The 16,223-nt window shown below is 44.1% G+C and overlaps 2 protein-coding genes across 4 annotated transcripts; both read left to right on the forward strand.

The window, feature by feature from the left end:
* Positions 1-1,180: 1,180 nt before the first annotated feature.
* On the forward strand, positions 1,181-3,972 carry LOC123045616 (uncharacterized). The gene is made up of 7 exons (XM_044468734.1): positions 1,181-1,412; positions 1,550-1,691; positions 1,971-2,072; positions 2,476-2,591; positions 2,979-3,241; positions 3,340-3,430; positions 3,511-3,972. The coding sequence occupies exons 1-7, from the start codon at positions 1,299-1,301 to the stop codon at positions 3,661-3,663; spliced, it is 981 nt and encodes a 326-aa protein (XP_044324669.1). The 5' UTR covers positions 1,181-1,298; the 3' UTR covers positions 3,664-3,972.
* A 216-nt stretch (positions 3,973-4,188) lies between these two features.
* Positions 4,189-15,872, forward strand: LOC123045617 (uncharacterized). Of its 3 annotated transcripts, XM_044468736.1 has the most exons (8): positions 5,170-5,187; positions 5,297-5,374; positions 5,462-5,529; positions 7,060-8,245; positions 8,449-8,526; positions 8,621-8,688; positions 14,893-15,086; positions 15,506-15,872. In XM_044468736.1, exons 4-8 carry the CDS (start codon positions 8,064-8,066, stop codon positions 15,620-15,622), a joined length of 639 nt encoding a protein of 212 aa, XP_044324671.1. In that variant the 5' UTR covers positions 5,170-5,187; positions 5,297-5,374; positions 5,462-5,529; positions 7,060-8,063; the 3' UTR covers positions 15,623-15,872. The 3 variants fall into 3 exon arrangements, with proteins under 3 accessions (XP_044324672.1, XP_044324670.1, XP_044324671.1); XM_044468737.1 differs by lacking the exons at positions 5,462-5,529; positions 7,060-8,245; positions 8,449-8,526 and having other exon boundaries at positions 4,189-5,187; XM_044468735.1 differs by lacking the exons at positions 8,449-8,526; positions 8,621-8,688; positions 14,893-15,086; positions 15,506-15,872 and adding an exon at positions 6,606-6,799 and having other exon boundaries at positions 4,189-5,187; positions 7,060-7,449.
* The last annotated feature ends 351 nt before the right edge of the window (positions 15,873-16,223 follow it).

Here is a 16,223-nt window from a genome sequence, read left to right on the forward strand (position 1 = left end):
GTTGGATGGGCCGGCCCGCGATCCACGATCACTTTTGGTAGGAGGGAGGCAGACCAGGGACCTCCTATAGGGCGCCTTCAGCGCCGCGCAAGGGATCTGGCGCCCGCAGCAGCGGTTGGATGGGCCGGCCCGCGATCCACGATCAGCGCCGCGCAAGGGATCTGGCGCCCGCAGCAGCGGTTGGATGGGCCGGCCCGCGATCCACGATCACGCGACAAAGCAACGAGAAAAATGACAGCCAAAAATACCTGCCAACCAGGATTCGACCTCGCGCCCTCCTGCTTCCACACTTTGAGGCTAGCCACTGCACCAGCTAAATGCTAGCTGATATTCTCACCGCGAAAGTTTAGATAAACAGAAAACAGACGCGCTATTTATTGCATAATACACTGTGGCATTTATACATTTCAATTATTGAAAATATGTTCAAATATTACGGATGGAGTTCTTGAGCATGCAAAAAAAACCCGCGTATTCAAAAATAGTTCTGAATACACATTGAACATTTTCTTAGTATAGGGTGAACATTATTCAAAGAACACTAAACATTTTGCTGAAATAAGCTGAACTTTTTTTGAATACACGCTGAACAAAATTTCTCTACACGATGAACATTTTTTATACACACTGAACATTTTTTCAATGTACGGTGAACAAATATTCAAATACACATAGAACATTTTCTTAAATACGATGAACTCCTTTTGAATGCATGCTGAATAAAATTTCTATACATGATGAACATTTTTTTATACACACTGAACATTTTTCAAAGTTCATCAAATTTGACAATATTCATCAATTTTGAAAGAAAGTTCATCGGTATGAAATAAAGTTACAAAATTGAAAAACAAATCTCGCGCTTAGCAGAAAAGAAGAAAGAAAGAAAAAGAAAAGAAAAAGAAAGAAAAAGAAAAGAAAAAGAGAAAAAAGAAACTCTTTTCACGAAAAAGGGAAATAGAAAAAGGTTAAAAGCCTGTCATTTAACACAAAATGGTAGGTTAGCCGAGTGGTTTGGCAAGCGCCCCTGTTTTCGTGAGATCCCTGGTTCGAAACACGGTTGTCGCTAGAAAGTTTTTTGCGTTTTCAAAACAGAAAAAAGAAGTGGGCCGGCCCAGTGCGGCGGGAGGGTGTGCGCCCGATTGCATATATGCCTAAAACGGGCGCTTAAGGCGCCGTTTAGGATTCGCCGGCAGACCACCCGACCTCGCGCGGCGGCGGCGGCGCCGCTCCCGCCACAGTTCGGTCCGAGGGAAGACCCCAATCTACCCCACCGGCAGCGCGGCTGCGAACCTATAATGGCCGCAGTAGTGAGCTGGTACGGTCCGCTAATCGACCTGTCCGCGGCCGCCGGCCACGTCGGTGGATTCGTACAGTTCCTGGTGTCCGTTCGCCGTGTCCTTCCCCATCAGGTAACGAGCAATCCTACTTCCTTCCACTTAGTAGAATAATAATCTTCTCCAATGGGGAAAAAAAGAGAGTGATACGATGTCGACGCATCCTTGGTCATGTCGCCCCGTTGCTTAGAATCTTGCTTCTGCTTTCTCAGGAACAAAATGCTGCAACCGGAAGGACGTATCACAGAATTATTCTGGAGGTTGGCGACGACACGAGGTCGAGCTTCTCCGTCTCTCTATGGTCCAACAATACCAGTTCGACCATCGTCGCTGGCGATGTTTTACTGTTGCAGAGTAAGCAACTGAGGATCCGAGGGGTCTCTCTTTTAATCTCGATTTTACCTGTGTAGTGCTTTCAGTTGTAATCTAATACTGTATACCTTCTTTTAGTTGATAAAAAATTAAGTGAAACCATCCCCATTTGGTCTTTCAAATGGTAATTCGTTGTGTTCTCGGAAACACTTTAGCATAGATTGCCCCTTTTGGGTCAGCTTGTTTCCGATTTAGCATGTCCATGTAACTTATGTGCATGCAAACAGCATCTGGTGTGACGTTCTCGTTCCTTTGCTTCAGATATTAAGATAGTAGAGTTTAGAAATGGCTTGGAGGGAAGAGCTTCTCAGATGTCTGCAGTCCAAATTTTGATGAACTCTAAAGATTTAGTGCAACCCGAAGGTATGCGTCTGCATTTGTTTTATTCATCGGTGCTCTTTGGCCCTGGTTCTTTTACTTCAAAATGAGGTGACCCAGGAGTAACTACAATACTGTTTTTACCATCTTTACTATTGAGGAAATTGGGAAACATATATTAGACTAACAGTGGTAAGGGCTTTGTTGATGGGAAAAGGTGGGCATTATATTTGAACATTGGCCAGCTCTTGAAATCGAGACCTTTCCAATTGATTGTTCTTTCCATCTTATAAAAATACTCCTCTCTGCAATATTTTATCTAGATATTGCTTGTTATGTGGGCTCATGTTTATATTAGCATCTACGTTTATTTTCCGTCAGATAATTGTGTCTAGAAGAAAAAGAAACTGTATTACTGGATAACTTAACACATGGGCTCTTTTATTAGGAATTGATGAATTCATAATTAATTGTAAAGTCGGGAATGCTACAAGATCAAAATTAAGAAGAGTGTCAGAGTGGATCGTACACACCAAACGTACTTGTGCGGAAAATCATCAGCAGGTACAAATTTGCCAAGGCAGTGCAATTTTAGTTTGATTTGGATAGGTAGCAATCTACATATCCAATTCTTTCCTTCTGCCCTTAAATTCCGCTTAAAGGTTCAAACAATGGATTCTGTTAACATGAGCTTGTTTATAAGATGGTCATAAAAATCCTTTGAATGTCACTCCTGTGTTTTCACTTCATCTTACATCACAATTACACCTGTTATGTTGATGTTAATAAATGAACGACACAATCAAAGCATTCATGGTTTACTCCATAAGTTCTCTATTGATAGATTAGATCATGATTATTTAACTTGTCTTCTTGGATAACTTATAACATTAACATTTTATTTTAATAATCTATAATATGTAAGTGATAAAACTCCTATATTGACCGCAGGTGATGTCGAAGAATTGGAAAGAAAGAATGAAAAATGATACGACAGACTTCTTGTCCATCTCAGAACTACTACCTCAGAGCAAACCATGTAATTTGAATATTTATGCATCTATTGGAAAAATTGTGTTAATGGGTTCTCTTAGCCTTGAATTGAAGGGGCAATCATCAGTCATTGAGAAACATTCCTTGAGTGGACATAATGATATCGTCAGAGATTTTATTACTACTGGATGCAAGTTATGTGGTTTACCACTATACCAAAAGTATGCGCATGCATGTCATCTTGTCAACATTTCATCAGTTATATGTCCCAAAATCTATATTGCTCTGCGTGTCATGATTTATAAAATCCTCTATGCAGAAATCTTCATGGCGACAGTACTTATCCAATTGACTGCCCAGATAATCCAAAGTATCTCCATGTTATTGGCCAGATATATAAACCATTCATGGTAAGAGATCCAGCACCCAACCTCAAACAGTTTCTTTTCTTGAAAATATATTAGTAAAACCACATCTTCACGATCTGCAGATCTATGTGCAAGACCAAACTGGACAAGTTCCTGTGCTTGTGAAGAATAAAGTTGCAGAGGCTTTATTTTCTAATATTAGCGCCGATGATGTGTCTGAATGCTACAAGAGCCGGCACTGCATGCTGGTAGGTACTTGTGAATCTGGCCACTGAAGCACTTCTGGGATGCTAGATGGCACTGGCAAGATAGGCATTGCTAAAAGGAAGAGAACCAAAAGGAAGCTTGATTTTCATCTTATCTGGCTCATTGTTATGAAATGCCTGCTCAACCAAGGCAAGAACAGTCCATTCTGCTTCCAGATTTCAGTCAACCCCGGGAAAAATGTTGAGGATGGACGGTTTGAACTGGTTTCTTTGACAATGCCAATACCAAGAGACGGGAATTCTTCTTTTACCTCGTATGTCGAACCAAACTAACGGTCATTATGTGCTTCTATCTACAAAAAGGGAGCTTTGCTGTTCTGATGGTTTGCACGTTGACATGGCTAGGATGACAGACCGGTATTCTTCAGTTTTAGCACGATTGTGTCAGGCTCGGATCTTCGGTGCGGCGCTCAGAAGCTGTAGGTGACAAAGCAGGCAGGGAAGGTTCTCCGCGGTGGCCCAGCGGGGTTAGTGGTTCGGTGTGCCTGGGTTGTAGTGGCCCTATGGGGGCTAGGCAGGTGGAGGTGTCTATCTATGCGTGGCTGTAACCTGAGACAGGCATCGATCGAATGTGTAGAGTCTGAATCTCATCTACTGTTGCCTGTCTCTCATCCTTGTTCTCTGCTTTCCCATCCCTTTCTCCTGCGCGCCAAACCACCTAGCCCCACATCTCTGCATGTGCGATCTCATCTGAGAAAGAGAGGTTCGCCACAGATGTACTTACCAGAAGCTAGACCAGGCTCATTTATGGCCAATAAAATAGCGACAGAGCCAGTTGTAACAGACACGTAAGGAGCGACGCATTATGGTGGTGATGAAGATCTGATCTGGATCATATTAGCTCTGACAAACATGTTACTCGGTAGTTTTGGTCTTTTTGCCAATGGTACACTGCCTGCAAAGAGAGCTTGGTTTTGCCTCTCCCCCTCGCAAAGAAGGCCTATCAATCTGTGGTTACTTATACTTAGTTGCTAGCTTGGTAAAAGAAGAAGGCACGACTCATACAAGAGAGACGCTGAGAAGAGATGAAGATGAAGTGGCGGTGGGTCTCCTCGTGGATGACGCGCGCGAGTGTCGGGTCCGGTCCGACGGCGTGTGGCGGTCAGACAACGAGGAGCGCGTGCTCTGCAATTTATGTTATCTTCGTGTGATGCGCATCGGTTGTCATTTTGTTCATTTATTATGGTTGGTACGCAGACTAGTGTACAGGAGCACTAATATTTAAGCTAATGAGTAGAACTCCGAGGAAGAAAGCAACCCCGTGAGATCGCCACAAGTTTATAATAAGCTCATAAAAGAGTAGTTTCGACTTCGAAAAAGAAGAAAGCCATACTCCTTTTAGATCTCACTCATGGCTATCGTCGTAAGCTCCTTGACCTCCGGATCCTTGCCGCGATACAGTCCGGAGGTTTCTCGGCAACGACGGAGCTCACTTGTGTCTGCATCGCCTCTTCGCCGGCAAATCCTCGCCGGCTTGGCCATCAAGTCGCGGGGCATCAACCGTGTCCAGCCGACGACGAGAGGAGCAACACAGTAAGTGTTACTGATGTTGTGATAACCCTGCCTAAGCTTCCTACCAGCTTGTATGTTGATGGCAGTACCTTACAAGATTGTTACATAACATTTCACCTATTTCGTTCAGGATCCCCGCAGCCGCAGCTGGCCCAAGCTCCGGAGACCGAGCAGGAGGAAAGTTCCCAGTTCCCAACGTGCCTTCATGGTGAGTACAGAAGTGTTAACATGTACAGTGTATTTCTGAATGCGATGTCGATTTCCTTCACACATTGACGACCTACGAGCTTATCAGGGTCAAGCTGCTCGTCGGTCTCTTCTTTGCCGGAGTACCTCTTTACAGACAGATGAGAGCCCTGCAAGGTAAATTCAAATCTACTTCTGGGCTACTACCTTTTCCATTAGTTCCATAACAGAAATAACATAGTCCCACGAGAAAGGAAAAGAGGCAGAGTGCCAAAACCTGATAAGAGTACCAGCTACTACCGTCCAGAGCGGCTAAGAGCAACACAACCGAAAAGAATCTGCAAATCTGGTACTGTTATAGTACTCCCTCCGTCCCAAAATTCTTGTCTTAGATTTGTCTAGATATGGATGTACCTATAATACTAAAACGTGACTTGATACATCCGCATTTGGACAAATCTAAGACAAGATTTTTAGGACGGAGGGAGTACCAGGTACTACTGTCCAGAGAGGCTAAGGGCCCTAGAGATCGCGCCCATCAGGATTCCTTTGTGAGCCTCCTTCTTCAGTCCTATCCAAGTAGATCAGGAGGAGAGCACATAGACAGCACCATTTTCAAAGGTGAGCAAACCACACAATGCTCCAAACATACCTTTGTTCCGACAGGTCCAGATCACCTAGCAAAGTGTAAGCGAGCACCCCAGGAAGGAAAGCCTGAGGCTAACCATGAAACTGCCACAAGGAGTTAGGAGTTTGGACACGCATTAGTGCTCAAGAGTGATCTGACCCACAATACCTCACACTTCCCTGGACGTCGGGCGAGTAAAATGGTTACCCTTTCTCACAATGATCACAAAAGCACAAAAAGGAGACCCTAGCCATTTCCTCCCTACGTATTGTTTTTTCGTGAGGACAAAATTTAGACACAGTTGCATAGAAATGTTTGAATTTTATGAGGAATTTTATTCGTTTGGAAATACAAGCCAGTTTTGTCCTCACGAACTCATGAAAAGCTTGTCAGACAGTAAAATTTGTTAGAAATGCTTAAAAATTGAAAAGAAAAAAAATCGAACGTCAATACATGTTTATGCCTTCTATGTGCATGGAATTTTTCATGATGAAATGGCACATTTTACTTGGAAGAAAAAGAAATACAATAACAGTGCTCTGAAAATAATACTCCCGAATTATGTCGATCGTAGCATGCATCTTGATTTTAACTTCACTCCATGTGTGTAAATCACATACAATAGATAGGGTGGAGCAGACGGCAGAAGTAGCAATTGAGGTGGTCGAAAAAGTGGCTGAGGCGGCTGAGAAAATTGCTGATGATGTATCTGAAGCATTTCCCGGTAATGATAACCTCAAAAAGGCAGCATCCAGGATCAAGGCCGTTGCAGATGAAATTGAGAAGGACGCGGAGAAAGCCAAGGCCCTAATTGAGAAGGTTAGGTTAACTGCCTACTAATTTATTACTCCCCCGATTTTAAGCTCAATGGCCTTTGTAATTAGAAAAAGATCAATGGAATTTTTAAAAGGGAAAATCTTAATGCACTACATGACAACTAATCTCTATTTGGTTCGAGGACATTAATTAAAATGTGTGGTGTTTAGTATGTCAAGATATTTGCCCTTTTATGTATAGAACTACTAACCTTTTTCCTTTTTTTTTGGATGGACTAACCTTTTTCCCTTGTTCAATCGCAGGTTGATGAGATAGAGAAAGAGATGGATTCCGTAGTGGATTCTGTAATTGAGAAGGTCAAGAAGGAGAGATCATTGAGAAAGAACTCAGTGAAAGGAGACGATGTCGATAGGAAACAGAAGTAACACTTAGGTGTTAACAGAGTATCGAGGCAAAATGCAGAATAATTACTTTGTACTCCCTCCATAAACTAATATAAGAGCGTTTAGATCACTAAAATAGTGATCTAAACACTCTTATATTAGTTTACGGAGGGAGTACTATTCTTTTCCCTATTTAAAATCATCAGGGATCAGATTCCCGATTCCATTTCATAGAAACAAAACCAATGTTCAAGGCTAACGCTTACCGGACTTTGAATTATTTTCGCAAATGGTAGCTTTATTGGACCACTTTTAGCCTCCCATTAGGGACGAAATGGTTAGCTGCAAAGTGTCGCATTGAATGATGGTCTTGCATTATGGTGGTGATGAAGATCTGATCTGGATCATATTAGCTCTGACAAACATGTTACTCGGTAGTTTTGGTCTTTTTGCCAATGGTACACTGCCTGCAAAGAGAGCTTGGTTTTGCCTCTCCCCCTCGCAAAGAAGGCCTATCAATCTGTGGTTACTTATACTTAGTTGCTAGCTTGGTAAAAGAAGAAGGCACGACTCATACAAGAGAGACGCTGAGAAGAGATGAAGATGAAGTGGCGGTGGGTCTCCTCGTGGATGACGTGCGCGAGTGTCGGGTCCGGTCCGGCTGCGTGTGGCAGTCAGACAACGAGGAGCGCGTGCGCTGCATTTTATGTTATCTTCGTGTGATGCGCATCGGTTGTCATTTTGTCCATTTATTATGGTTGGTACGCAGACTAGTGTACAGGAGCACTAATATTTAAGCTCATGAGTAGAACTCCGCAGAAGAAAGCAACCCCATGAGATCGCCACAAGTTTATAATAAGCTCATAAAAGGGTAGTTTCGACTTCCAAAAAGAAGAAAGCCATACTCCTTTTAGATCTCACTCATGGCGATCCCCGTAAGCTCCTTGACCTCCGGATCCTTGCCGCGATACAGTCCGGAGGTTTCTCGGCAACGACGGAGCTCACTTGTGTCTGCATCGCCTCGTCGCCGGCAAATCCTCGCTGGCCTGGCCATCAAGTCGCGGGGCATCAACCGTGTCCAGCCGACGACCAGAGGAGCAACACAGTGAGTGTACTAACGTCGTGGCCCTGTCTGAGCTTCCTTACCTTAGCTTGTATGGTGATGATCACAACTCTTTGTGAGAAGTATCAACAAACTTTGTTCAGTATAGCTTGCAAGATTGTTACTCGCTCCGTTCATGATTCTTGTCATGGTTTTGGTTTTAGTTCAAAGGAAGTACTACATGACGTTTCACGTATTTTGCTCAGGATCCCCGCAGCCGCAGCTGGTCCAAGCTCCGGAGACCAAGCAGGAGGAAACTTCCCAGTTCCCAACGTGCCTTCATGGTGAGTACTGAAGTGTTAACATGTACTCCTACTACCGTATTTCTGAATCTGCTGTCGATTTCCTTCACACATTGACGAGCTACGAGTTTCTCAGGGTCAAGTTGCTCGTCGCTGTCTTCTTTGCTGCAGTACCTCTTTACAGGCAGATGAGAGCCCTGGAAGGTAAATTCAAATCAGATAGCTTTACCACCTGATGCTTGTGGGCTACGACCTTTTCCATTAGTTCCGTAACAGACATAACATAGTCCCACGAGAAAGGAAAGGAGGCAGAGTGCCAAAACATGATATAGTACCAGCTACTACCAGAGCAAGACAACTGAAAAGAATCTGCGAATCAGTTTTTTTTTTCAAAAAGGAGGAGCTCCCCGGCTTCTGCATCAGAACGATGCATACGACCAACTTAATTAATAAGCAAATAGGTTCAACACAAGTCTTGATGTCTCAAACAAAAGAACAAAAAATGCTCACAAAGAGCAGAAAAATAAAAGTAAAGCCACAACCGGCTAGCATAAAAAAGATAGGAAAACTAATTGTCTCCCTGGCCTCCGTCGGAATGAGTAGCGACCACATACGGATCAACGCAGTGGCTCGGAAGATAACCTGCAAAAAAATAATATTTCTTGTTCTGTTAAAGACCAAATCATTTCTACAGTTCCAGACTGCCCAAAATAAAGCACATACTCCTACGCGAATGTGCCTCGCCATTTCGGTATTTATCCCGTCAAGCCACGTCCCAAATAACGTGCTGACAGTATTCGGAGGAGTAATGTTAAAAGCTATGTGAACCGTCCGCCATAATTTTTTTGCCAACGCGCAGTCAAGAAAGAGGTGTTTGATGGATTCATCCCGATCACAAAAACTACATCTTGTATGTCCTGTCCAGTTGCGTTTTGCCAGGTTGTCCTTAGTTAAATGACATGTTTATGTACAAACCACATAAACACTTTAACTTTCAAATGTACTTTGACTTTCCAAACATGTTTCGATCTAGGAATGGAGTTAGAATTGATAACATCCATATTACATGAATTTAACCGTAAACTCTTCATTCCTAGTTAGCTTCCAGCACAATGGATCGGGTCGTTGAGAAAGCTGAACATCCATCAGTCTCCTCACAAGATGGAGTCAGACTTCCCAACGGTTTCCATCAAGCATCCTCCTGAAGTGAATATTGAGAGGGATGGACTGAAGTACTGTCGCAACGTAAGCGTCTCTTCGTTGAACAATGCTATAAAGTGAAGGATATTGAAGCGCGAAGGGTGTTTCCCCTAACCATGTATCCTCCCAGAATCTCGTAGTGGCACCGTTTCCGACTATAAACTTTGTCCTACTGAAAAAACTGATTCAACTCTCACCAGTCCTTTCCAAAAAGGCGAGTCCGTCGGCCCCACTGTCACCTGGGACAAAGTTTTGGAATGAAGGCACTTACTACGCAAAATCTACGCCCATGTGGCCTCCGTCTCTACAGATAACTTATACAACCACTTACTGAGAAGACATATGTTCTTCACCTCAAGATTTTCAATACCTAGACCCCCTTGGTCTTTCGGTCTATAAATAATATCCAGTTTGGCGAGTCTGTATTTTCGCGAAGCGGGGTCGATAGAAGTCCAGCCTTTTCCGAACTCCAACTGGTATCTCGAAAAAGGACACAGGAAACATGGGCATACTCGTGAGAACCGAATTAGTAAGAATTAATTGGCCTATGTCTGACATCAGCTTGCCTTTCCAGCAGCTCAGTTTCTTCTCAAGTCGATCCTCAATGCACTTCCATTCTTTGTCTGTCAGCTTACGATGGTGAATTGGTATACCCAAATACGTGAAAGGTAAAACCCCCAATTCGTACCTGAACAATTGCTTGTAAGCGTCTTGTTCCTCGTTAGCTCTTCCAAAACAGAACAATTCGCTTTTATGAAAGTTAATCTTTAACCCGGTCAATTGTTCGAATAAGCATAACACCAGCTTCATGTTTCTTGCTTTTGCCAAGTCATGCTCCATAAAGATGATAGTATAATCGGCACACTGTAGGATAGACACGCCTCCATCAACTAGATGAGGAACCAGACCACCTACCTGACAAGCATCCTTAGCCGTTCCTATTAGAATCGCCAACATGTCGACTACTATGCTGAACAGAATATGTGACATTGGATCTCCTTGTCTCGGGCCCTTATGTGTCTGGAAGTAGTGACCTATGTCATCATTCACTTTAATTCCAACACTTTCTTTTTGCATGAAAGATTCTACCTGTTGTCGCCAGGCCTGATCAAAACCTTTCATACGCAAGGCCTGTTGAAGAAATGGCTATTTGACTTTATCGTACGCTTTCTCAAAATCCACTTTGAAAACAACTCCATCTAGTTTTTTCGTGTGAATTTCATGGAGCGTTTCATGAAGGACCATAACCCCTTCTAGGATGTTTCTGTCTGGCATGAAAGCAGTTTGGGACGGCTGCACCACAGAGTGCGCAATCTGCGTGAGTCCATTAGTCCCAACCTTGGTGAAAATTTTGAAACTAACGTTAAGAAAACAAATCGGCCTGAACTGCTCTATTATCACAACCTCTGTTTTCTTAGGAAGCAAGGTTGTTCCAAAATTCAGATGAAACAACTAAAGTTGTCCAGAGAATAAATCATGGAACATCGGTATCAAATCCCCTTTAATAATATGCCAACACTTTTTATAGAACTCCGCCGGAAATCCATCCAGCCCTGGAGCTTTATTATTCTTCATCTATGAAATAGCTTCAAACACTGCTGTCTCCGAAAGTGGGGCGGTCAAAATATCATTCTCATCCGCAGCAAGTTGAGGAACATCCTCAATTCTCGACTCATCCAAGGATACAAAATTATCCACCGGAGGCCCAAACAGCTGCTTGTAGTACTCGGTTATGTATAATTTTAGGTTTTCCTGTACTAAAATCGTTCCTTCGTCTTGTTCAACCTGATAGATTCTTTTCTTTCTGTGCTTGTCATTGGCGATCATATGAAAGAATTGAGTGTTAGCGTCCCCCTGGACAACTTTGCGAACCTTAGCTTGCAATGCCCACCTCAATTCCTCCTCTCGCAGGAGTTCTTTCAATCTCATCTCCGCGTCAACTTTATCATGAAGCTCTGTGGTCTCTAGAATTGTGGACTCGACTTTTAAATCTAGGGACTGAATAAGTGTAAGGATCATTTCCTTTTCAACCTTATAAATCCCACTAAGATGCTTAGCCCACCCACGTAAGAAACTTCTCAAGTGCCTTATCTTATTTTGCTATCCTTCAACAGAAGTCCTACCTCCTGCATCTTTAGCCCATTCCCTGGCTATCAGATCCAAGAAACCTTCTCTTTCAAACCACACCAATTCGAAAGAAAAGGTATTTTTATTCCCCACATGTGTTGCCTCACCAGAGTCAACCAGCAAAGGGGAGTGGTCGGAGATTCCGCGCAATAACACTTGGACTGTTACCATGGGAAATTTCTGCTCCCATTCGACGCTCGCGAGGACTCGATCCAACTTCTCAACCGTCGGGTTTGACAAAGTATTAGCCCAAGTGAATTTTCTACCCGAAAGCTCTATCTCTCTCAGATCCAAGCTTTCAATAATGATATTAAACATAAACGACCACCTGTCGTCAAAGTTATCATTGTTCTTTTCCTCTCTCCTTCTAATAATGTTAAAGTCGCCCCCAACCAAGCTTGGAAGCTGCTTAGAACCGCAAATTCGGACAAGATCTACCAAAAAATCTGGTTTGAGTTCTGGCTGCGCGGCACCATATACCGCCACCATTGCTCAATTAAACCCATCGGCCTCCGATCTAACCCGAAACATAACGGCGAAATCTCCCATAACCACGCTTCGGACTTCCAGCGACTCGCATCTAACACCAAGTAAGATCCCACCTGATCTTCCTCTTGGAGGTAGACAGTGCCAATCAAAATCAACACCTCCCGATGAAGTACTTAGAAACTTGGGAGAGAAATTATCTCTTCCAGTTTCAGAGAGGGCGATAAAATCCAAGCTATGCTCGATAGAAGCATCCGCCAGAAACCTTCTTTTAGCCAAGTCTGTCAGACCTCTACTATTCCAAAAGATTCCTCTTATATTTCGTCATGAAATTTTTTAGTAGCACGGTTCCTAGCACTTCTACGCACCGCCGAAGCTGGATAAATCTTTTGCTTCCACTTGGTTTAGGCTTATTTGGATCCTCCACCCGGTCCTCACAACCGGGCTCCGTGGACCTAACTGCCTGAGCCTCGATAGAACCATCATCCTCCTTTGTCTCAGGAAGGGATGGGACAAGATCCGCACAAAAATTATCGAGCACCCTGACTCCCAACGCATCTATGTCAGAATCATTCATAGGTTTAACTGCTACTAAGTTTCGAATCAGTTCTAAAGCGCGTTCCGCTTCAAGATCCAGGATATCATTAACGGAATTAGAAATCTCGCTATCATTACTACCTAGTGAAACTCCTAACTGATTTGCATTATGAATAATCTCATCATTAGTAAAATGTAGAATGGAATTGGAAGTGTAGATCGACATACCAATAGTGACCTCAATGTCACGAAGTTTGGCCGTCCGCATGGGGCACCTCTGCTGCATGTCATCAATCCGGCTGATCCTGGAGGCGGCAGCTCATCTGTCCCCCGATACAAGATCCGGAATCCCTCCAAAAGCGATGATCTCCTCCCGAGTGGCCCCGCTTGGGGTAAGGCCTCCAGCCCCACCCCCAACGCACAGCCGGGCTGCAACACCCGGAGAAGCGCCAAGGGCCGTCGCATGCATCGGCGAGGTACCCAGCGCACCCGGCGTCGTCAGTCGGCACCCGACGCCCGGGGACACAGCGAGTGGCGCCCCACCCAAAGGCGCGCGAGGGGGAGTGAGTGCGGCCGCCTGCCCACGCTCCCCACCGGACCCGGCCCTCTGACTGGAGGGAGATGTGGCCACCATGGCCGGCGTTGCCTGGATCACCACCTCCAGCTCAGCGGGCGACGGCCGGCTTCCGGAGCCCGTGGACCTGCAGGAGCGGCCACCTTGACCGCCACAGGAGAAGTAGGGACCGAGGCCACCTGCCCGGGTCCCCCTCCCAAACCAGTCCCAACACCGATCCGCGATGCGAGCCAGCGTTGTCCTCCAAACAAATAGCTGATCCATGCAGGCGACAGAGGCGACACGGGCGACGCCCGCGGCGATCGCCGCGATCAGGTCGCCGGCTTCCGTCGTCCCTGGACTAGGGCACATCGGCGGCAGGTTTTGGGATCTCGCGGAGTCAGACGATGAGGACGACGACGGGGGGGACTGCACCGGACACTCGCTGGAGTTGTACTCGCTGATGCCTTCGGATGTGATCTGTGAGGCGTTCAATCCCGGATATTCGGAGGAGGAAGTGGCCACAATTGTGGATCACGCCGTGCCGCTTGATGATCCGGCACGGCAAGGACTGCACCCCGAGAACAAGGTGGAGTTGGTTCGCCGGATTGTTCACCGGAGGACGGCGGCCTCCGCGATCCGGCCATGGAAAGCCCCTCTACCCAAGGTATGTATCTGCGAATCAGGTACCGATATAGTACCAGGTGCTACCGTCCAGAGAGGTAAGGGCCCTAGAGATCGCGCGCCTTCTGCACCACATTCGGCGCCCATCTTCAGGATTCCTTTGTGAGCCTCCTTCAGTCCTATCCAAGTATTAGATCAGGAGGAGAGCACATAGACGGCACCATTTTCAAAGGTGAGCAAACCACACAATGCTCCAAACATACCTTGTTCCGACAGGTCCAGATCACCTAGCAAAGTGTAAGCGGTCACCCCAGGAAGGAAAGCCTGAGGCTAACCATGAAACTGCTAGTACAAGGAGTTGGGAGTTTGGACACTAATTAGTGCTCAAGAGTGATCTGATCCGACAATACCTCACACTACCCTAGACGTAGGGCGAGTCAAAAGGTTACCCTTTCTCACAATGATCACAAAAGCACAAAAAGGAGACCCTAGCGATTTCCTCTCTACATATTGTTTTTTCGTGAGGACAAAATTTAGATACATCTGCATAGAAATGTTTGCATTTTAAGAGAAAATTTTATTTGTTTGGAGATACGAGCCAGCGTTGTCCTCACAAACTCATGGAAATCTCATCACGCAGTAAAAGTCGTTAAAAAATATATTTTTACGTCAATACATGTTTATGTTTTTCATGTGCATGCAAATTTTCATGATGAAATTACATGTGTTATGTGGAAATAAAAAAGCAGTACTAGGCATTTTTATTTTGTAGAATCTAAGAACTAAATCCTGTTAGCCCCCTGTCTCCTCACTGATTATGTTGATCTTAGCATGCATCTTGATTTTAACTTCTCTGCATGTGTGTAAATCACATACAATAGATAAGGTGGAGCAAACGGCAGAAGTAGCAATTGAGGTGGTCGAAAAAGTGGCTGAGGCAGCTGAGAAAATTGCTGACGATGTCTTTGAAGCATTTCCCGGTAATGATAACGTCAAAAAGGCAGCATCCAGGATCAAGGCCATCGTAGATGAAATTGAGAAGGACGCGGAAAAAGCCGAGGCCCTAATCGAGAAGGTTAGGTTAACTGCCTACTACTCCCTCCGTTCCTAAATATAAGTCTTTGTAGAGATTACACTATGGACCACATACGGATGTATATAGATGCATTTAGAGTTTACATTCACTCATTTTGCTTCGTATGTAGTACATCTAGTGAAATCTCTACAAAGACTTATATTTAGGAACGGAGGGAGTAATTTATTACTCCCCCGATTTTAAGCTCAATGGCATTTTTAATTAGAAAAAGATCAATGGTATTTTTAAAGGGAAAATCTTAATGCACTACATGACAACTAATCTCTATTTGGTTCGAGGACATTAATTAAAATGTGTGGTGCTTAGTATGTCAAGATATTTGCCCTTTTATGTATGGAACTACTAACCTTTTTCCCTTTTTTTTGGATGGACTAACCTTTTTCCCTTGTTCAACGCAGGTTGATGAGATAGAGAAAGAGATGGATTCTGTAGTGGATTCTGTAATTGAGAAGGTCAAGAAGGAGAGATCATTGAGAAAGAACTCAGTGAAAGGAGACGATGTCGATAGGAAATAGAAGTAACACTTACTACTCGCAGGTGTCAACAGAGTATCGAGGCAAAATGCAGATATTACTTTGTACTATTCTTTTCCCTGTTTAAAATCTTCAGGGATCGGATTCCCGATTCCATTTCATAGAAACTAAACCAATGTTCAAGGCTAACGCTTACCCGACTTTGAACTATTTTCGCAAATGGTAGCTTTATTGGGCCACTTTTAGCCTCCCATTAGGGACGAAATGGTTATCTGCAAAGTGTCGCATTCAATGATGGTCTTGCATCCATCATTACAGTCTACACTTGTGTACCAAGAACAATCCATGACATTATATTATGTGCTAGAATTTTAATTGGGTCTCTAGCCACTCCTTTGGTAGACATAATGTGCCTTAAATACTCCACTTGATCATGCGCAAATGAGTATTTCTTCAGCTTAGCAAACAACTTGTTGATTATAAGTGTTTCAAAACATAGTAGACAGATGTTGAATATGTTCTTTTGGAGAAACACTGCATATTAATATGTCATAAAAAACAATTGCAATTCTTCGTTGATAAGGAGTTAGCACTACGTTCATTAAGGACTGAAATGTGACAAGGGCATTTGTGAGCCCAAAAG

Source organism: Triticum aestivum, chromosome 2B (assembly GCF_018294505.1).
Source record: "Triticum aestivum cultivar Chinese Spring chromosome 2B, IWGSC CS RefSeq v2.1, whole genome shotgun sequence".
NCBI lineage: Eukaryota > Viridiplantae > Streptophyta > Magnoliopsida > Poales > Poaceae > Triticum > Triticum aestivum.

Excerpts from the sequence above, each read along its gene's own strand:
- LOC123045616 (XM_044468734.1), top strand. The coding sequence starts at position 1,299 with ATGGCCGCAGTAGTGAGCTGGTACGGTCCGCTAATCGACCTGTCCGCG. Across the intron at positions 1,692-1,970 it reads CGATGTTTTACTGTTGCAGA|ATATTAAGATAGTAGAGTTT; the intron begins GTAAGCAACTGA and ends CCTTTGCTTCAG. Across the intron at positions 3,431-3,510 it reads AGATATATAAACCATTCATG|ATCTATGTGCAAGACCAAAC; the intron begins GTAAGAGATCCA and ends CACGATCTGCAG.
- LOC123045617 (XM_044468735.1), top strand. The coding sequence starts at position 5,006 with ATGGCTATCGTCGTAAGCTCCTTGACCTCCGGATCCTTGCCGCGATAC. Across the intron at positions 5,530-6,605 it reads ACAGATGAGAGCCCTGCAAG|ATAGGGTGGAGCAGACGGCA; the intron begins GTAAATTCAAAT and ends CACATACAATAG. Across the intron at positions 6,800-7,059 it reads CCAAGGCCCTAATTGAGAAG|GTTGATGAGATAGAGAAAGA; the intron begins GTTAGGTTAACT and ends GTTCAATCGCAG.